This window comes from Calonectris borealis, chromosome 1 (assembly GCF_964195595.1).
Source record: "Calonectris borealis chromosome 1, bCalBor7.hap1.2, whole genome shotgun sequence".
Lineage (NCBI taxonomy): Eukaryota > Metazoa > Chordata > Aves > Procellariiformes > Procellariidae > Calonectris > Calonectris borealis.
Window position 1 is genome coordinate 37,805,117 of NC_134312.1, and position 17,101 is coordinate 37,822,217.

Consider the following 17,101-nt stretch of genomic DNA (forward strand, 5'->3'; position numbering starts at 1 on the left):
AGGGCACGAGGGGACTTTGCCACCATTCTATGTCCTTACCAGTTGTGAAAACACTGTGCTCTGCAAGACCAGGCAAGACTCACAGCTAATCTCCAGCTAGTGCCCCGAGTCCCCTGGGAACGTGGCCCACTGTCTTGTAAATCAGCCCATCCCCAGCCTAACAGATGGACTGGAACAGCCAAGAGGCAAGATGTGAGCATCAAAGGCTGAGATGAAAATCAGAGTTGGGTGGGATTACCAAGATGACTGCTCTTTTGAGGCAGGGCTTCTTATTCAAGGGGTGTAATTTGACCATCCAGCTTGGAGTGAAATTTGCTTCAGACAATAACCTCTGGTACTAAGATTGCTTTAGGTGATCTGAATTGGGATCAGCACTGGAAAGAGATTGTGCTGGCAGGGCAAGAGGAAGAGACATAATAATATTACAGAGATCAACACATGAAGAGGGAAAGGAGAACAGGAACCCTGTTATCCCAATCCTGTAGTAGGGGAAAGCACGGTACCTAATAAAACTGAAAGACGAACTGCAAAGGACAGATGCAAAAGACGAAATGCAGAGGTGTGGAAGTGAGTGATTGCAATGCTAAGGCAACACATTTATAAGAATTAAACATAAACACCAGCAAGAATGTCAGCATGAGTACAGTAATTGTGCCATTTCCCTCCAAGGGCCATGTTCCCATAGCACTAAAGCTCAAATCCAGCCAAATTACTGGTTAGCTGGCTTGAACTTTCCCATCAGCAGATGATCCCACCATTCAATCCTGTTTGTCCTGAAGGCTCAGGTCCTGGCAGTGTCAGAACCAGCTGTCCAGGGTAGGATCTCTGGGCACTTTCACCACACTAATCATACAGCAGCCACCTTTGGAAACTCCTTGTGAACAGTTTGCAACTTTGCCTAATTGCTCCTGGACATACCTGATGCCAGCAGAGCCCTCTGTGCCTCCAGAAAGTCCCCTGCCTGCCTTTAACCTCCTCAGAGCTGCCCTCTCTGCAGCCCAAAGTCTGCAGCTGTGGCCTTGGGGTTTGGCTTTTGGCTTTGACCCGTGAACGACAGCAACATTCTTTGCCCATCGCAAGGCAGCAGTGTCCATCACTCTTTGCTTTTTCTGTGTTTTTAGCAAACTCTTCTTGGGCAAAGGCTGAGTTTCAGAGCAGCCTGGGGAAGGGAGAAGGGGTTGTGCAACCTGAGCCACATCTGACTCCTTTTGCTCAGACTCCAGGATCTAGAAGTGTGGCTGCTGGGTCTGTGAACCGCTGTGCTCGGCTCCTGGCACACACGGCCTCATCTCTGCCTGCAGAGCTAGCAGCCAGCTCATCCTCCACAGCCCCGATGGGCTGAACCAGGTGCCAGCTCTGCAGGCAGAGGAGGCTGTCCCCATTGCTGCTGGAGGCACTCAGGAGCAAGGGCGCACCTGGGCCACCTCTCCCCCTTGGTGACTTGCCCCATGCTCCCAACTCGAGCTCTTCCTGACCTTCTGGACCACCTTCTTCCCCTTCTCAAAGCCCCAGCTTCACAGGGAAAGCTGTGCACTATGGCTCACCAGGCTGGAGTCCATGCTTCTGACGTCGACATTGAGCGTGACCGTCTGACAGGGCCAGCCTCCACGTGTGCCACGCACCGCACTTCAAGGGAGCGGCATTTCGGACGGCCTCCTACCCTGTTTTCCTTGTTTCCTCCGTGAGCTGCAGGAGTGCCCGACACAGGGGTGCTCACAGTCCTGCCCTCGAGAATAAGCTGCATCCGACCGGGAGCACCACGCGGGCGAGGACAGAGGAAGGAGACCCGCTGTGCTGAGGGACAGGGCTCTCCCCTCAGTGCCACCATGCCCCTGGCCCCCCTGGGGACCCGTTCCTGGGCACAGCTCAGCACAGCCGTGCCCTGCCTCCACAGAAGGGGGGGAGGAAAACGGGTCCCCGAAGGACGAATCTCCCCTCCGGCCTCTCCCCTCCCCGTGCGGCTTGGCGGCGGCGGCAGCACGGGGCTTTAACTTTCCCCGCCGGATCAAGAGCTTTCTGTCACCATAATGCCGCCTCACACCCTTGTCCCCTGAGGGCACCCGGCCACCATATGCTCGCTGCGGGCCGCGGGGCGGGGGCGGCGGCCCCTTCCCTCCCGGGCCCGCCGGGCCTGCTAGGCCTCCCGCCGCGGGGCAGCCGGGGGAGGCGGGCGGCGGGCCTGCGGGCCCGGCCCGCGGCGCGGCGGTGGGCGGCGGCCGCGCTCCCGCCCCGGCTGCCGGCAGGGGGGAGGCGGAGCGGGCGCCACCGGGGACGAGGCGAGCGAGGAGCGGAGGCGGGCGAAGAGGCAGGAAGGGAGGAGAGAGCGGCGGGAGGGCGGGGAGAAGTTTATTCCCGGAGACACCTCTCCAGGGCGCGGCGGGGGTGCCGCCCCGCGCCGGCCGCTGCTCGGGCTGCGGGGCTGGGACATGCGCCTCCGCGCTGCCGCCCGGGGTTAGTCACGGCGGGGCGCCGGCCCCGAGTCCCCACCCAGGCGAGCGCGGCGACAGGAGTAACCAGTGCCTCTGGCGTACGGACCGAGCGCGGTCGCCTGCCTGCCTCCTGCCTCCCGCCCACCGCCCGCGCCCTCTCCCTCCTTCCCTTCCCCTCTCCCGAGTGCGTGAAGAGAGATAACAATGGTGGGGCGCAGCCGCCGGGCCCCCGCCCTCGCCTAGTGGAAGCGGGTGCCCCGCGGCCAGCGGCAGCTCCTCCGCCGCCCCGCCCTGCGGCGGCCCCGGGCCGCGGACCGCGTTGCTGCTGGCGGCGGTGCCGGGAGGCGATGGTGCCCGCGCCGGGGTTAGTCTGATCGCCGCCTCCCCGCCTTGCCGCCTCCGGTGCCGGCGGCGCTCCCGCGGGGCCAGCCGCCCGCCGCCGCCCCGGCCGCCGCGCTCGCTCGGGCTTGTGGCCATCTGATACAACTTGGGAGCCCCTCCAGAAAAATAATAATTAATAATAATAATAATTTAGAACAAGGAGAAGAAAGCGGAGAAGCGGAAGAAGCAAGTGGATAATGTCAACCCCGAGCAGATTCAAAAAGGACAAAGAGATTATAGCGGAGTATGAAAGTCAAGTGAAAGGTAAGCACGGGGCGCGGGAGGCGCCTCCCCGGCCTCGGGGGCCGGGGCGGCGGCGGCGGGAGCCCCCGTGGCGGGCCGGCCGCCCTGCCGGCCCCTTTCCCCCGGGGCTGCGGGCCGAGGCCGGCCGCGCCTCCACCGCCGTCCGGGCGGTCGGTCCCGGTTGCCTGAACTTCGGGGCGGCGGCGGCGGGGAGCGGGGCGAGGGCGGCGGGCGGCGGCCGCTGCCCCCCCCCCCCACACTCCGGTTTGTGTGAGGGGCCGGCGGGGGCAGGGGCCGGGCGGCAGCTGCCCGTCCCGGCGGAGCACCTTCCCGTCCTCCACCGACTTCGGTAACACTGGAGGGGGGGTTAAAAAAAAAGGCTTAGCAGTTGGACTGAGGCGAGAGACAATAGTAAGCCATGCCCCTTTCTTAAGGCACATGGCTGGTGTCCCCCACCCTCCCCTCAGGGTTGTAGTTTCTGTGTTGGGCTGTGGAAGATGGCTAATAAAGAATTATCCCTGACTATTGAATGAGCCCTTTCAGCCATCCCAGGAAGTATTTCAGCCTCGCATCGCCCGGCTGTATCGCATCCAACTATTGTGCCAAGGACAGCGCCGGCAGACCCTGGCTTGAGCCACCAGCGCTTCCAGACCCTCGAGTTTCCTCTCCTTGCATAGCATTTTCCCCTCTGCCAGCGTCTTGGGTGGAACAGAGAATGGGAAGTAGCGGCATGGGCGGTGGGGTGTGGGTCTCTTGGTGCACATCCTTTTCTTCTGGATGCTGTTGGGGAATATATTGCATAATCCACAAATTGCAATAAATCCAAGCTTGGAGGATGGATGCAAACCTGAAATGCAGCGTTTAAAAAGCTATGTGACACCTGGACTCTGTTTATTAAAATGATGTGGGTGTGCTCTTTATGTACCTGGGGTGGATCCTGCTTGATGCTGCCTGCGGTCTCCATGCAGAGACGGAGCATGTCCCCATGCAGGTCTGTTGGGCTTCGGGAGCCCTCCTGCCCCACGCAGGCAAGGGCTGGGGACTTTCAAATCGAGCTGTCTGAAATGGGGTGGGAGGAACCACTCCACAGCTGTTCAAAGATTTGTTGACTTTCTGTAATTGCACAGTATTTTTTTTTCCTCTTACTTGATCCTGAGAGATCAAATTTTCAAGACAATTCTTGTGGTTTTGTTGTCCTTTTTCCTTTTAAAAGGAAAGAGGTAGTCTTTGAGTTTTCTTCTTCCTGAGCTTAACTTTTTGTGAAGAATACCTGTCACCAATGAAAGTCTTTTTGGGTCCAGGAAGGGATTTAGGCTTAAAATAGGTGGGCAGTGAGGGCTCTTCCCTGAACTGGCAGGTAGGCCATGCTTCAAGTGTCTGTTTGACATGGGCAGGGCTGAGACAGCCCTCACATAGCTGGTGGATTCACTGCCATTGAGCCCTTGGAGGATCGGTACTTCTGTCTTTCTGTGGAGATGGTGGAGATTTGTTTTGATCACTGAGCAGAAAAAATGTTCCAAGATCTTAAGCTCTTTGCAGAGCGTGCAGGCTGTTCTTTGCCTCCTCCTAACACGATTGCTCAGCCTTTATTAACTACAGCCAATTGCTATATAAGCCGTTCTTTTCTTTTGAATAATGAAGAAAAAATACCGTGCCCTTCAGCTACATGTATCAGATCATTTCATAAACAACAAAGATTAAGGCAGCAAGCATCTCTGATAACCTGGCTCCTTGGTGTCATGGTCCCCCATCATAACTGCAGAGGGAGTTAGCATTTGTAAACATAGCTTAGTAGGAATTTTGACTTGCTTTTGCTCCTTTGTGGTGGTCTGCGGTGTGTCTGGTGCTGACTGCTTCACTTCAATTGTTGATTAGCAGCTGTTTAAAAAAGTATACTGGGCCAGAGCTTCTTTTTCTTTAGCATCACTACAATTGTATTTCAGGTGGCAAGAACTGTCTGTACCAAGACATAATTCTGCCTAATGCTAGCTCAGTGATACTATAACAAAGTAATAATACCATTGTGTGGTACCTTGAAAATCTTTTTGATGTTAGGTCAAGGGCTAAGGAATCAGTCCTAATTAGCCAGCAAGGTAACTTTAAGTGAATATAACTGCAGGAAATGCAGGTCCTTATATACTACCTGGAATTTCGTGCATTAGGATGGGAGAAAGGGTGTGGCCAAAACGTTTTTGCTGCTTATGATTTCTGGTGTTTGCAACGGCTAGCTGATTTCTCACTGCTGACATGTTTAGTTGCCTGAAAGATGTGGACAATTTGGCAGCAAACTGGCCATTTGAGGTCCTCTGGACAAGCGCATGCAAAGGAGTGTAACACCACATATATCCCTTACCTTGTTATGAGATTGCATTGAGCCCAGCATGCTGAACACCAGTGTTAGCGATTCAGAAACCATGCCACTGATGTGCGTTTGTAAATCCTGTCGTAAGATGTCTGAATATTGATACTGAAGAAAGAGGGGCCTCTAATGTACATGGCCTGTAGAGTATGTATATGGTGCCATATTTGGAAATGAGGATTTAACAGTGCCATTCTTCACATAGCTTTTCTGCTCTTAACTCCTCAAATAGTCAGCAGTAACAGATGTTAATTGTTCTGCCTGGTTCCTGGGTGGTGTAAACTGACATCTTCTCCTTGGACTTCTAGCAATATCAGTAGATTGGCTGTTGCTTTAGTGGACAGGAACAGTAGAAAGCCTGCAAATGTTACCTGTTTGTCAAGCTGAAGTGGACAAGGTACTTCTGACTTGTTGGGCAGAGCACCTTATCGCACATTTTTTTGCAACATCCCTGTTCTTCAGGCTAACTTCTGTCAAGAACTATCCCAATTGTAGCAGTAAGGGAATTGTGTTCGCTTCTCTGCACATCATATAGAAAGCAGAAGGATATTTCTTAAGGATGACTTAACACTGAAGTTAGATCTGTCTACATGGATACCTACCCATTGTTTTGGGGATGTAAGGATATTATGATGACACAGGCACCTTAATCTGTAGACATAAAGGCACGTGGGAAGTATTGCTTGGTTCTGTAACTCTTACTCGTTGGAAGTGAGCTATCTTGATACACTTCAGTTCCAGAATGACCTTGTTACTTGATAATTTTGCTGAAGCACCTACTTCTCAGCAATGTTACACACTCTAATTCAAAAGCTTTAGGAAAGGCATCAAGAGCTTGTTTATTCAAGAACATTTTGACAGTTCTGAGGAACAATTTATATTATTGTTAAAATGGCTTGGGCAATGTGCCTTGTAGACTTTCTGCAGAGTGTATTGGATTACTGAGTAAAATCACTTCTTAAAATATCCCTGATCATCCAGACTATCAATTGTACGTGTCTTTTCTGAAGAATGTGAGAATTTTATAGGCCCTCTGAAATCATTAGAGGTAGATTTCCTACCAACCTTGCAGCTGGGGTGGGGGATACGACTAGAGCTAGAAAGTGGAAGGAATCCTGTTTAAATGAGCAGCAGAGTGGTGGTATAGTTAGGAGTTGAGTATTAACTTTCTGATACATGACCCTACTTAGATTTATACACATAACATTCCTTAACCAAAGCTCAATTGACAATAGTAGCCTATTACTATCTTACCTTTTGTATTCTGAGGATTAGCTGCTCCTTGGTACTGCTGATAACGTAAAGTAGTGTCTGTTGATAAGTTACTGAGCAATCCACAGTAGCAAAGAAATACTAGAGCATCCTCTGATGTCCATGTGGGTATCTCAGGTATGGTGAAGGGTGAGCTAGTGAGATCTTGAATACCTGGCTCACTTCAAAAATTTATCCCTCTGGAAGAGAAATGTGTAGTAGTAGCAGAGGATCAGGGATGCTGCTCAATAGCTTTCAGATGATTCAGGTGTTACACTGGCATGTTTACCTTCTTAAAACTTGTAACTGGCCCTCCACGCAAAGGAGAAATGTGCTTTGAATAGGTAAGCATTGTGCTGCCTAATTATCTGGGCCTGTCTATTCAGTGAGATCCTCTGTATGGTTTGAACTGTTGAGGATCTTTGGAGTTTAACAGTCTTTTGGCCTTCCTACACAGCTGCATCTCCAACTGAAAAGGACTGGGGGAAGAGCGACTTAAATGCTTCCTTTTTCTACCTTCATTTTCCAGTTGGAAGTGACTGAGTGGAAGTAGAAGCCCAAAAGCAGCTTTGTGAAGGGAGACACTTCCCTAAGATCAATATTTGTGTGGTCTTCTTCAGAACAAAATGCTCCTATTTTCCACCAGAAACAACTTGTTAGCACTCTGTATTACATTGCCCAATTAATTTTTATGGAAAATGAAAATTCTAATTTGTGAAACTGAATTTCAACTTACTTCAGATTAAAACAATCTAGAATTAAAACAACAACAACAGAAGCTTCTCTGAGGAAAGGCTGAGTTCTGAAATACAAATTGGATTGACGTTTTAGTAAACTTATCTCATGACTAATTTTGAAAAAAATCTTCGTAATGAAAAATTTGGTGCCTTGGATGATGCCAGAATTCTCGGGTTTTATTGTGAAAAATTCTGGTGAATAGATGCCAGTTTCCAAAGTTCACGTTTATCCAGTGTGGTTCAGTAGAAATTTTTCCGATCAAAGAACTTGACCACGATGAGTTTTGTCTTAGACAGAAAGGATGTTGTCCTCCGTGCTGTTTTTCAATTTGAATTACATGTTGTTCGAGAGACAGGCTAATGAAGGATAGTTCCTTACCTTTTTCCCCCACTACTTTCTTCCTGCTCTCTGATCCTTCCCTTCAGAGTACAAACTTCAATTGTACAGGTAAATGTTAATGAGTTTGTAGTTGGCTATGCAGCTGGAAGGGGTATCTGCAGGTTTAGGTAGTTCAGTCATAAACTGAACAATCTTCCTTTTTTTTTTTAACCTACATATTCAGTACTCTTCTCACAGCTTTCTTGGAATGAAAACTAAGGAACTAGTTTTAGTTCAATACTGTGCACAAAATTATTTGGGGGGTGGGGGGAGCCCTACAAAAAGCCCCAAAGGTCATGATTGAGGTTTTGGCCTCTTAGTCTTTCTATATAATTAATGAAAAAAAAGCCTTTTCTTGCTACCTTTTTGAAAATATGGCCAACAGTCAGGAAAGTAGACTTTTTTCCTGGTTTGACCACACACTGCAGCTGGTGTCTCCCAGCACTGCAGTGAAACTACATTTATTATTTTACTTGAATTTAAAGGTGAATAAAGTCCTAATTGCTATAGCACACATGAAAGGGCGAGCAAGGAATGTATTGTCTGACCAGTGTTTCTTTCTGGCAATATTTGCAATCGTAATGCCTACTTAATGTGTACGTTTTGTGTATACCTGTGCTTTTTTTGTTAAGCCTCTGAGAAAGCTTTAACTCGCCTCTGACTCTGAAGCAGTTTGGATCCTTTTATGATCACTTCTTTGGGTCTTTTTTTCCCTTTCCAAGTGTACTTTCTGTGCAGTTTCGCTGTTGCAGAGCAATGCTCTAAATCATGCTAAGATTCATTTAATTTCCTGCCATTATCTTTTATTGGTCACTTTTTTATGAACTGAAGTCCTAGTTGCTAATAAAATTAAACTTATAGCTTTGAAATGGCTGCGGTAAGACAGAATGGGATCTGAATTTCGTCTCATTTTCTGCCTCTAACTTCACTTGGGTTAGGTTTTGCCTTTTGTAAAAACTGGTCTCCTTGTCAGTCAGAGGTGATGGATGGTAGCACTGGAAAAAAGTGGGTCAGTCCTGTTGAGACTGGATAAGAAGTCCCCTGCTGACCATTACACAGCCTATTAGAAATCACTGACCATGGTTTGACAGTGCACCACATCTAATCTCTGTTTTGGACAGGGCTGGACGTGGGGGAGAGCACAAACGGAGCCAGGCAGGTGTCAGTAGAAGCTCCTGTGGTGCTTGTTCTTCCCTTTACCTTTTTTTCAAGCCCCTGCTACATCTAGCTGTCACGCTATCCCACATCTAACCTTTCTCATCTCTCTAGTGGAAATTAGTGCTACCTTAACTTGTATTAATCCCTATTAGAGTCTAATCTACTCTTACTGCTCGGCTTTCACAGAGCAAAATAGGCTTTGGAGTGCGGGGGTTTGTTTTTGTGTGTGAGCGATTAGTCTAAATGTGTACCGGGGCTCCTTGCGCCCTGCGCCCCTTTGTTTCCCGCAGGTTTTAGTCTCAGGGCAGTGTTTCCTCTGTGACTGGCTTCCCAACCGCCCTGGGACCCCCCTGTGCTCTCCGCTCTGAGCTATCTGGGCTGCTCCGATCAAGTACTGGCCATCTCCAAGGCATCTGCCTGACCTTGGTCTGTGCTGGTCAGTCCGGGAGCTGCCAGTCATGAATAGCCTGTTCTGCCTGAAGTGACTTCATGTCTTTTCTTTCCCCACTTCTTGTCTCTCGGGCACCGTGCAAATACCCTGAGGTTCAAGAGATTGTGGGAGTATGTATGTATGTATGTATGTATGTGTATATGTATGTATGCATGCATGTGGAGGAAGAGCAACAGCTGAAAACCGAGGCAAGTGGTTAAAGGTGCAATGTCTGGCAGCGCTGCTTGTGTAGCACTAACAGGGATGAGGCTGGTGGGCTGTGCAGTAGCAGATACTTGGGATGAAGCACAGAAGGCCATTGCTGAGAGCATGGGACCATCTCCCGGGTAAGAGGCAGAGCTGTCTGCACAGGAAGACTGCTTGCTGCATGTGTTTTACATTACCAAGACTATATCTGGCACCAAAACCAAAGGAGTTGGTTATCACTGCTCTTTTTCCTTTGTTTCCAAGACAAACAACTGCAGGCTGTTCGGGCAGTTTGTGTGGTGGCTTGGTCCTGTGGGAGTGCTCTAAGACAAAGAATTCGCTTTGATCTGTTGTAATGGGAGCGGTAATCCTGAGGCACCACTTCCTCAGGAATCTACTGTTTTCTGCAGCTTGTGGAAGTTATCTTCTGGTAGACATAGAAGTGTGTCACAAGTCTGTTATAGCCACCTGGTAGGCTAAAGGTGAGTTATTACGTTTTACCTGTGCTCTACCCACTAATCCATCTTGTCCAGACAAAACGCTGGTATTCTCAAGCCATTTTCTGTTAGCTACAGTTTAGTAATTGAACAGGGGAAATCTCTTCAACAGCCCCTTCCCTCCCCTCTGTTCTTGTCACTATTTCTCAAGCATATACCTCTATGAATTTCAAGGTGCGATGTTCAATCTTGCATCATACAATCCACTGAAGATCTGGACTTTACCTCGATGTGACCGTTTGATAAATCCTGAGATTAAGATGCAATCTCTTTATGGAAAATGAAGAATGTTTTGGAAATAAATGCAAGCAAATCTAATCCTAATGTTTCCAAGAACTGGCTCGTATATGGGCATGATCATGACTTTGTAGTACTCTCTGCTAGTCAGTGAGTACAAACACAATGAACAGTTTGTCTTCTCTAAAAGGAGAAAATGCTTGTTTTAGTTCATGGTTGGCACAATAAAATCATCCCAGTTCTAGATGCATGCTAATGAGGTAGGTGTTGCAGGTAGGAACAGAAGGTGCTCTTCATAGTCTTTCACTTGAAACATTTGGGCAAGAAAAGGGCCCAGCCTCCTATCTCAGAAAAATCTCTAGGAAATAAAGACCAGCAAAACCACTAAATACTCTCAGAAAATGCTGTGGAGAAAGTGTATGCTTTATGATTTGACTCTTTAATAATCATATCTGTGAAATGAGTTAAGAATGACCTGTGTCATTAACTTCTAACTCTATCTGGTGCAGGACAGTGCAGTTGATCCGGTTTTAATGAAGTCCCTCTGAAAGTGTGTGGGTACTTCATCTGCATTTACCTTGATCATAGCATCTAGGGGGTTGATTTTAATTACAGAGTGGTGAGAAAAGAAAAAAAGCTTTTCTTCGTCTGTCATTTTCCTAGAAAAAGTTTCAGTAGAACTTGTTTAGAAGCATGATCACTCATTCATCAGTTAGAATGTACCTATTAACTTTGTTACGTTATCTATTATTGACCAATAAAACCTGTTTGAGTTTCAGTTGCAACCTCCTGAGACTTCCCATTACAGGTGTAGAAGTGCTGACAAGCAGGCAAGAGAACTGTATTAGCATATTAACCACAACATTCTCAAAATATACTAGACATGAAATTATTTTTTTTATTGTGGAATAGAAGTTACAAAAAATATAATTAGAACACTTATGGTGTAGTATTTCTTCTTAACTATATTGGGAATAAAAAGCAAATGCAGCTGGCTTACCGGATGATGACTTCCAGGAAGTAATGATTGTAACCCTTTACATAATTAGCTGTTGTGGGAAACGTAACTGACTACTGCAGATTCATGTAAACGGACTATCCAGACTCCTTAACTGACTCAGTGCTTACTCATCGGAATTACTCCATCTGTAGGATCTGCAAGAAGTTCGTTATTGCTGTCTTGTGTTGGGAGTCTTCAAGATGCTGCTTTGACTTGTTTCTTCCAAGGTATCAGAAGTGGAACAAAGCACACTTTTGACTTTGCTCTGTCTGTGTGCTAAACTAAATAAGGAGATGTGCTGATCCCCTTTCACTTTCCAGTGTACATTCTTTCATATGGTAAAAGAAACCAGTCTCTTCTGTTCTGGCCAGTTCCAGAGTATCTGCTTTCTGAAAATAGGAGGAATCTGCTCATGTTTACAAAGTACAGAGTACAGCAGAAGTCTAGTAAGATTCAGTGATAGCACTTGTATGGCTCTGTTCTTTCAACAGCCTGTCTTCTTCTAAGCCTTGCCGTTCTCTGCTTTTCCCCTCTGCCTCTTTTTTAAGAGAAGAGAGGATAAACAATCTAAAGTGTTAGGTCAGAGGCAAGATAAAATAAGTGTTCATTCAGTACCAAAATGAGCAGGCATCTGAACTGAAACTTTCTAACTTAACAATTAAGTTACTGTGCTGGAAAGTAATAGAGAAATTGAAAGGATTACAAGTCACTTAATTCTTTTTTTTTTTATATTATGGAACAAGAAGATCTGTTATTCTGCTTTTTCTGGTGAAAAAAACACTTTAGCCTTTCTTTTTTTTTTTAAAACAATGATGACTGTCCAGTAAATAATCTTTTAGGAAAGATTATATGATATTGCCTGTGGTAATGGCAGGCTGGACTTGATGATCCGCACAGTCCCTTTCCTTAAAGTTTTATATTGGTGGTAGTTCAGGGCACTGTGTCAGACAGCTGTCTAGGGCCTCTACACATTGTTCTACTTGCTTGCTGGATACACTGCAGTACAAGCCTCTGTACCAAAACATGCTGCGACTCAGTTGATAGGCATAAAGTTACTCTTACTCCTTTGACAGTATTCATGCAGGCATTCAAAAGGTATACTAAAGAGAAAAAAAGTTCTCACCCTTATTACAGGATACTTAATACACCAAGGTTGTTACAAGTGTTTAGATGGCACAGCGCGCTTTTCCTCTTGCAAATCACTAATTTGATGATTAGAAGAAATGAAAGTATATAAACTCTTGTTCATAGGTGACTTGTGCATGTGGCAAATTGGTGCCTGCATTCATGGCACGTATAATATCGGGTCCATGAAGAACCAGCTGTGTAATGGAGAGCTAGCTTGTGTGTTTTGTGTTGCAAATGGGTAACTGGTATGTTTAAGAACTTGACAACTATGCTGTCTTTGCTGCCCAACAGACTACTTGAGGTTAAGACCCAATGTAGAATCATAGAATCATAGAATCATAGAATCATACAGGTTGGAAAAGACCTCTAAGATCATCGTGTCCAACCGTCAACCCAACACCACCATGCCCACTACACCATGTCCCTAAGGGCCTCATCTACACGTCTTTTAAATACCTCCAGGGATGGTGACTCCACCACTTCCCTGGGCAGCCTGTTCCAAGGCCTGACCACTCTTTCAGTAAAGAAATTTTTCCTAATGTTCAATCTAAACCTCCCTTGGCACAACTTGAGGCCATTTCCTCTTGTCCTATCGCTAGTTACTTGGGAGAAGAGACCAACACCCACCTCGCTACACCCTCCTTTCAGGTAGTTGTAGAGTGCGATGAGGTCTCCCCTCAGCCTCCTCTTCTCCAGACTAAACAACCCCAGTTCCCTCAGCCGCTCCTCATAAGACTTGTGCTCCAGGCCCTTCACTAGCTTCGTTGCCCTCCTCATGTAATAGGGTTGTGTGCATTATGTGCCTTTTTTAATGCTGCCTTCATGTATTTGTGCCTTCCTAATTTCCAAGTAACGGTGCATAAAATTAGTGAGATCCTTAATGTCATGACAGAAAATAGAACAAAAGCGTTAATCTCCTCAGATATCCTTGCATTGAAGTCACAACCACGTGCAGAGTGGGAGAAGGTCCCCTGTGCAGAAGAGATGAGGGAGCCCAGTGCAGGTAGCAGGTCCCCACTCACCAGTGGCTCCTCTCCTCCCGGGGTGCTGCAGAGGAGCCTCGCGGCAGCGAGTGCTGTCATGCACGCCCGACTTTGCTTCTTCCCCAGCAGCCTGCTGTGAGCAGTCTGTGTGCATCTGCAGCTGAGCTCATCGGATTATCGTCAACTGTATTGTAATCTTTTAATTGCCAGCCACTTCTGATGCCATGATGTTGTAGTTGTGGGTCAAATCCTCTGCTGCTTAAGCAGTACTCTCACTGCTGTCTTTACCTTTACCTGTGGGATGGTGGAATACACTACCCCTCACAAACTTGATCATATGGCCTTACTGAGAAACAAGCAGCCAGGAGCATCTTGAACCATCCTGTTCCTTGTACGTGATTGAAGTTACTGACCTTCACTGGAGTCTAGACAGACAGCTCTCTATTAACAAACAAAACTTGTTTAAGCCAGAACCTATATATTGGGAATATGGAATAAAATGTTACTTTTTCAGGTTTCTGTTGGGCCTAAGAGGTTATGGGGTGTGAGATTTGGGGGTTTTATTGTTTTTCCTCCAACCCTCCTTTGAGACTTCTTCCTGCTTCAGATGTTTTCTGCCAAGGTTTTAATGCATTATCATGATAACCGTTCTGAATAAAGGCACCTTAGGGAGGCACGATATCTGGTCTTGTGGAGATGTCTCTGGTACTTTAAGTAAAGAAAAATATGAAAATGTTATTGGCAAAACTGTGAACAAGAAAAATAGTCTGTGTTTGAGCAGGGCTCCAGCGCTGCTTCTACCTGCTAACATAGCAGAACAGGGGGAAGTGAATACTGAATTATGTGTGGCTTTGGCTGAATGTACCTACATACAGAAAACTGGAGCACCTTTTCCTTATGAGACTGCTTTTATGTCTAAAAAAAAATCTGGTGAAGTATATGTATGTTGCATTAGGCTGCAATGAGGCATGCAGTACTGAGAGGCTGGTGAAAGAGCAAGGATAACTCTGACCACCAAAGACCAAGTAGCTAATATGCGTAAAATTTGCTTAGCAGCTTTTGCCTGTCTTTCAGAACATCTCTGGGAAACCTTTCTGGACAATCCCTCACAACTGGTTTGATAATGCTGAGCAAGAAAACCCTCTTTTTCATATCAAAAGGGCAAAATCGATGAAAATAAGAGCCAAAGTGTAATTCCTCCAGTATGTACAACCCTGACTAGCAAAGTAGTGGATTACTAGTGAGAGGGGGTGGGTTGGCAGAGGGACTATTCAAGGAGATACCAAGTGCATGCCTTTTTGGTGGCCCACCAGCCACTTCAGTATAGCTCTGTGTCATTCTGTGGTGACTGCAGGATGGCCTCTGTGTAACGAGGGAGGTCTCTGCTCAGGCCTGAGAGAACAGACTTTCAGGCTACAACAGCAGTTTTCACAGTCTTCCATATGGGCTCAAAGAGGCTTAGGGTGAAAAATATCCCATGGGATTAAATCCATAAAAGAACTCTAGCTCCTATGTTTGCCTTTCAGATGGCATGTTTAGTTCCCCTTTGGCTGCTGTCTTGCTTCAGAGGTGGCTGTGGGTATGTTTATGTGACTGCATATACTGGCCTACATGTTTATTCTGCAAACTGTTTGCAGGAGTTATAATTTGAAACACAGCGTCTCAGTAACATAGTTCCCTTATTTATAGACCAGAAGCAGCCTTGCCTCCAGCTGGCAGAGGCAAGAGATAAGTGCCGGCCCCATCCGTGCTGATGTCATTTGAGTTGCCATCGGAGAAGACCTAAAAATGTTAGCTTCTTTTGCTGAGCCACGTGGAAATGTGTACGAAATTGCGGTGTTAAGAATCTGATCAGTGCATCCTTCCTAACTATCAGAGCATTTGCCTGAGTTGTCTGATTTCACACCTTGCTACCTTTATCTTACTCAAAATTGAGTCTTGAATCCAGCTCTCCCACCTTGCAAGTGATTGCTCTGAGAACTAGGGAACAGAGTATTCTGGGACAAGTCTCCCTGTTTTCTTGTTTGTTGAAGCTCTCCTGCTTTTTCCCAGACTTAATGAATATTTAGTTATTTACAGGGTGATTATGAATCCATTGCCTGGTAGTTAGAGCAGTCACCTGAGAGATACGGGTCTCACTATGTATTCCAGCAAGTGTGTGTTCTTGCTCTACTTCTTTTTTTAAAGAAATGGAAAAGGGGGAGGACTGTAGGATTGAGATATTTGTGTGATCATTCTAAATTAAGAATACTTACTATATTAATCTGGAGGGGGAATTATTCAGAGGATGCCTTATTTATTCATTGGATGTGGTCATACAGTATACAGAAAAAAAACCCAATCCTTTCCTTTGTATTGATTTTTAATCTTAACGCCCTGCCAGCGTTTAAGGCAATTGTTGGCAGATTGTCTCTAGTTTTGCAGACAATGTACAAAAAAAATGTTTGTTCAGAGTTATTTGAAAGGTTCACGAATGTATGTTTGTTTGCTTGAACCGTTGTTCCGATGACTCCTCCTGCAGCACTCCCTTCATACAGCATATTCAGTCTTCTGTCCCATGGCGATCCTGCTACCCGGTTGCCTGCGTTGCAGATTCACAAACAGCTTTCATTGCAGCCACCAGAAACTTACTCTGCAAATATTCCTGCCTTATTTCATATCTGTGAAGAGTGGGGAGAGAGGGGAGGTTTGAGGGTGGAAAAATTACCTCAACTGATGTTTAAGGAGGAAGGAAGAGTGGATCTGCAAATATTACTGAGGCGAGCCTGCAGTTGTTAGTCAAATAACAGTGAATGTTTTGGGGTTTAGTGACTAGAGAGGTGAACGATTACAGTGCATTAATATAGCTGTAAGAAGAAGGAAACCTGAAGAACTCTTTATCAGTCATGGCAGTTGATCAGGTTATTTCCTTTGCAGAACTGTTTTGGAGGGCAGCAGACAGTACTTCAAAAAGCCAAGGTACTTGTAGATATTGGGCTTTACTTGGATGTATTAACATGCCTATTCTTTACTTGTACTACTTCAGCTGCATGTGGTGAAGTCAGGTTGTTTGAACAGCTGTATGCAAAGTACCGTAGCTCAGAATTAGGCAGGAAGATGGAAATGATGGAAATGTCCAAATTCTTTTCAACTTAATTTAAAAGGGGGATTTAAGAAGACCCTTCAGGTATGTTTCTGAATTTGTGCACTGGCATATTTTGTGTTGGAAAGAACAATTTGTTCTTGGTTCTGTCCTGCACTCCACTCAGTTACCCGGTAAATTATCTACCTACTCATTTGACTACTTTTTTTTTTTTAAAAAATTGTAATTGACAGTTGTATTAAATGAATAGCTAATGCATCCTGAATCAGTAGCAGTTCCTATTGGATAAGAGGATGCTTATAAGCTTGTTAAAGATACTGTAACTAAGGAGATAGAATATATGTGAAGACTTAATAGAAACTTCAGTTCCCTAACTAAGTATTTATATGTAATCTGTTGTTTTCTCAGTTGTAACATCTGACTTGCAGAGCACATGCTGTTTACATTATGTGGCTTTTTTTTCCTTAGCATTGCTTGTGTTAGGATATTTGAAAGTAAATTTAATTCCAAATACTTTTTTTTTTTACAATTACTTTTTTTTTGCGATTACTTTTTTCTCAGTTCCTAAGATATCGGTAGTATGTGAGATCATGGGGTTAG

At 46.0% G+C, this 17,101-nt stretch overlaps 1 protein-coding gene across 2 annotated transcripts in view; it reads left to right on the forward strand.

Annotated features, from left to right (window-relative positions):
• The first annotated feature begins 2,391 nt into the window (after positions 1 to 2,391).
• SRGAP1 (SLIT-ROBO Rho GTPase activating protein 1) overlaps positions 2,392 to 17,101 on the forward strand; it is a 153,835-nt gene continuing 139,125 nt past the window's right edge. For both annotated transcript variants that reach the window (XM_075148809.1, XM_075148824.1), the window contains exon 1: positions 2,392 to 3,074. In XM_075148809.1, coding sequence (XP_075004910.1) covers positions 3,008 to 3,074 — 67 coding nt within the window. In that variant the 5' untranslated portion in view covers positions 2,392 to 3,007. The remainder of the gene's footprint in view (positions 3,075 to 17,101) is intronic.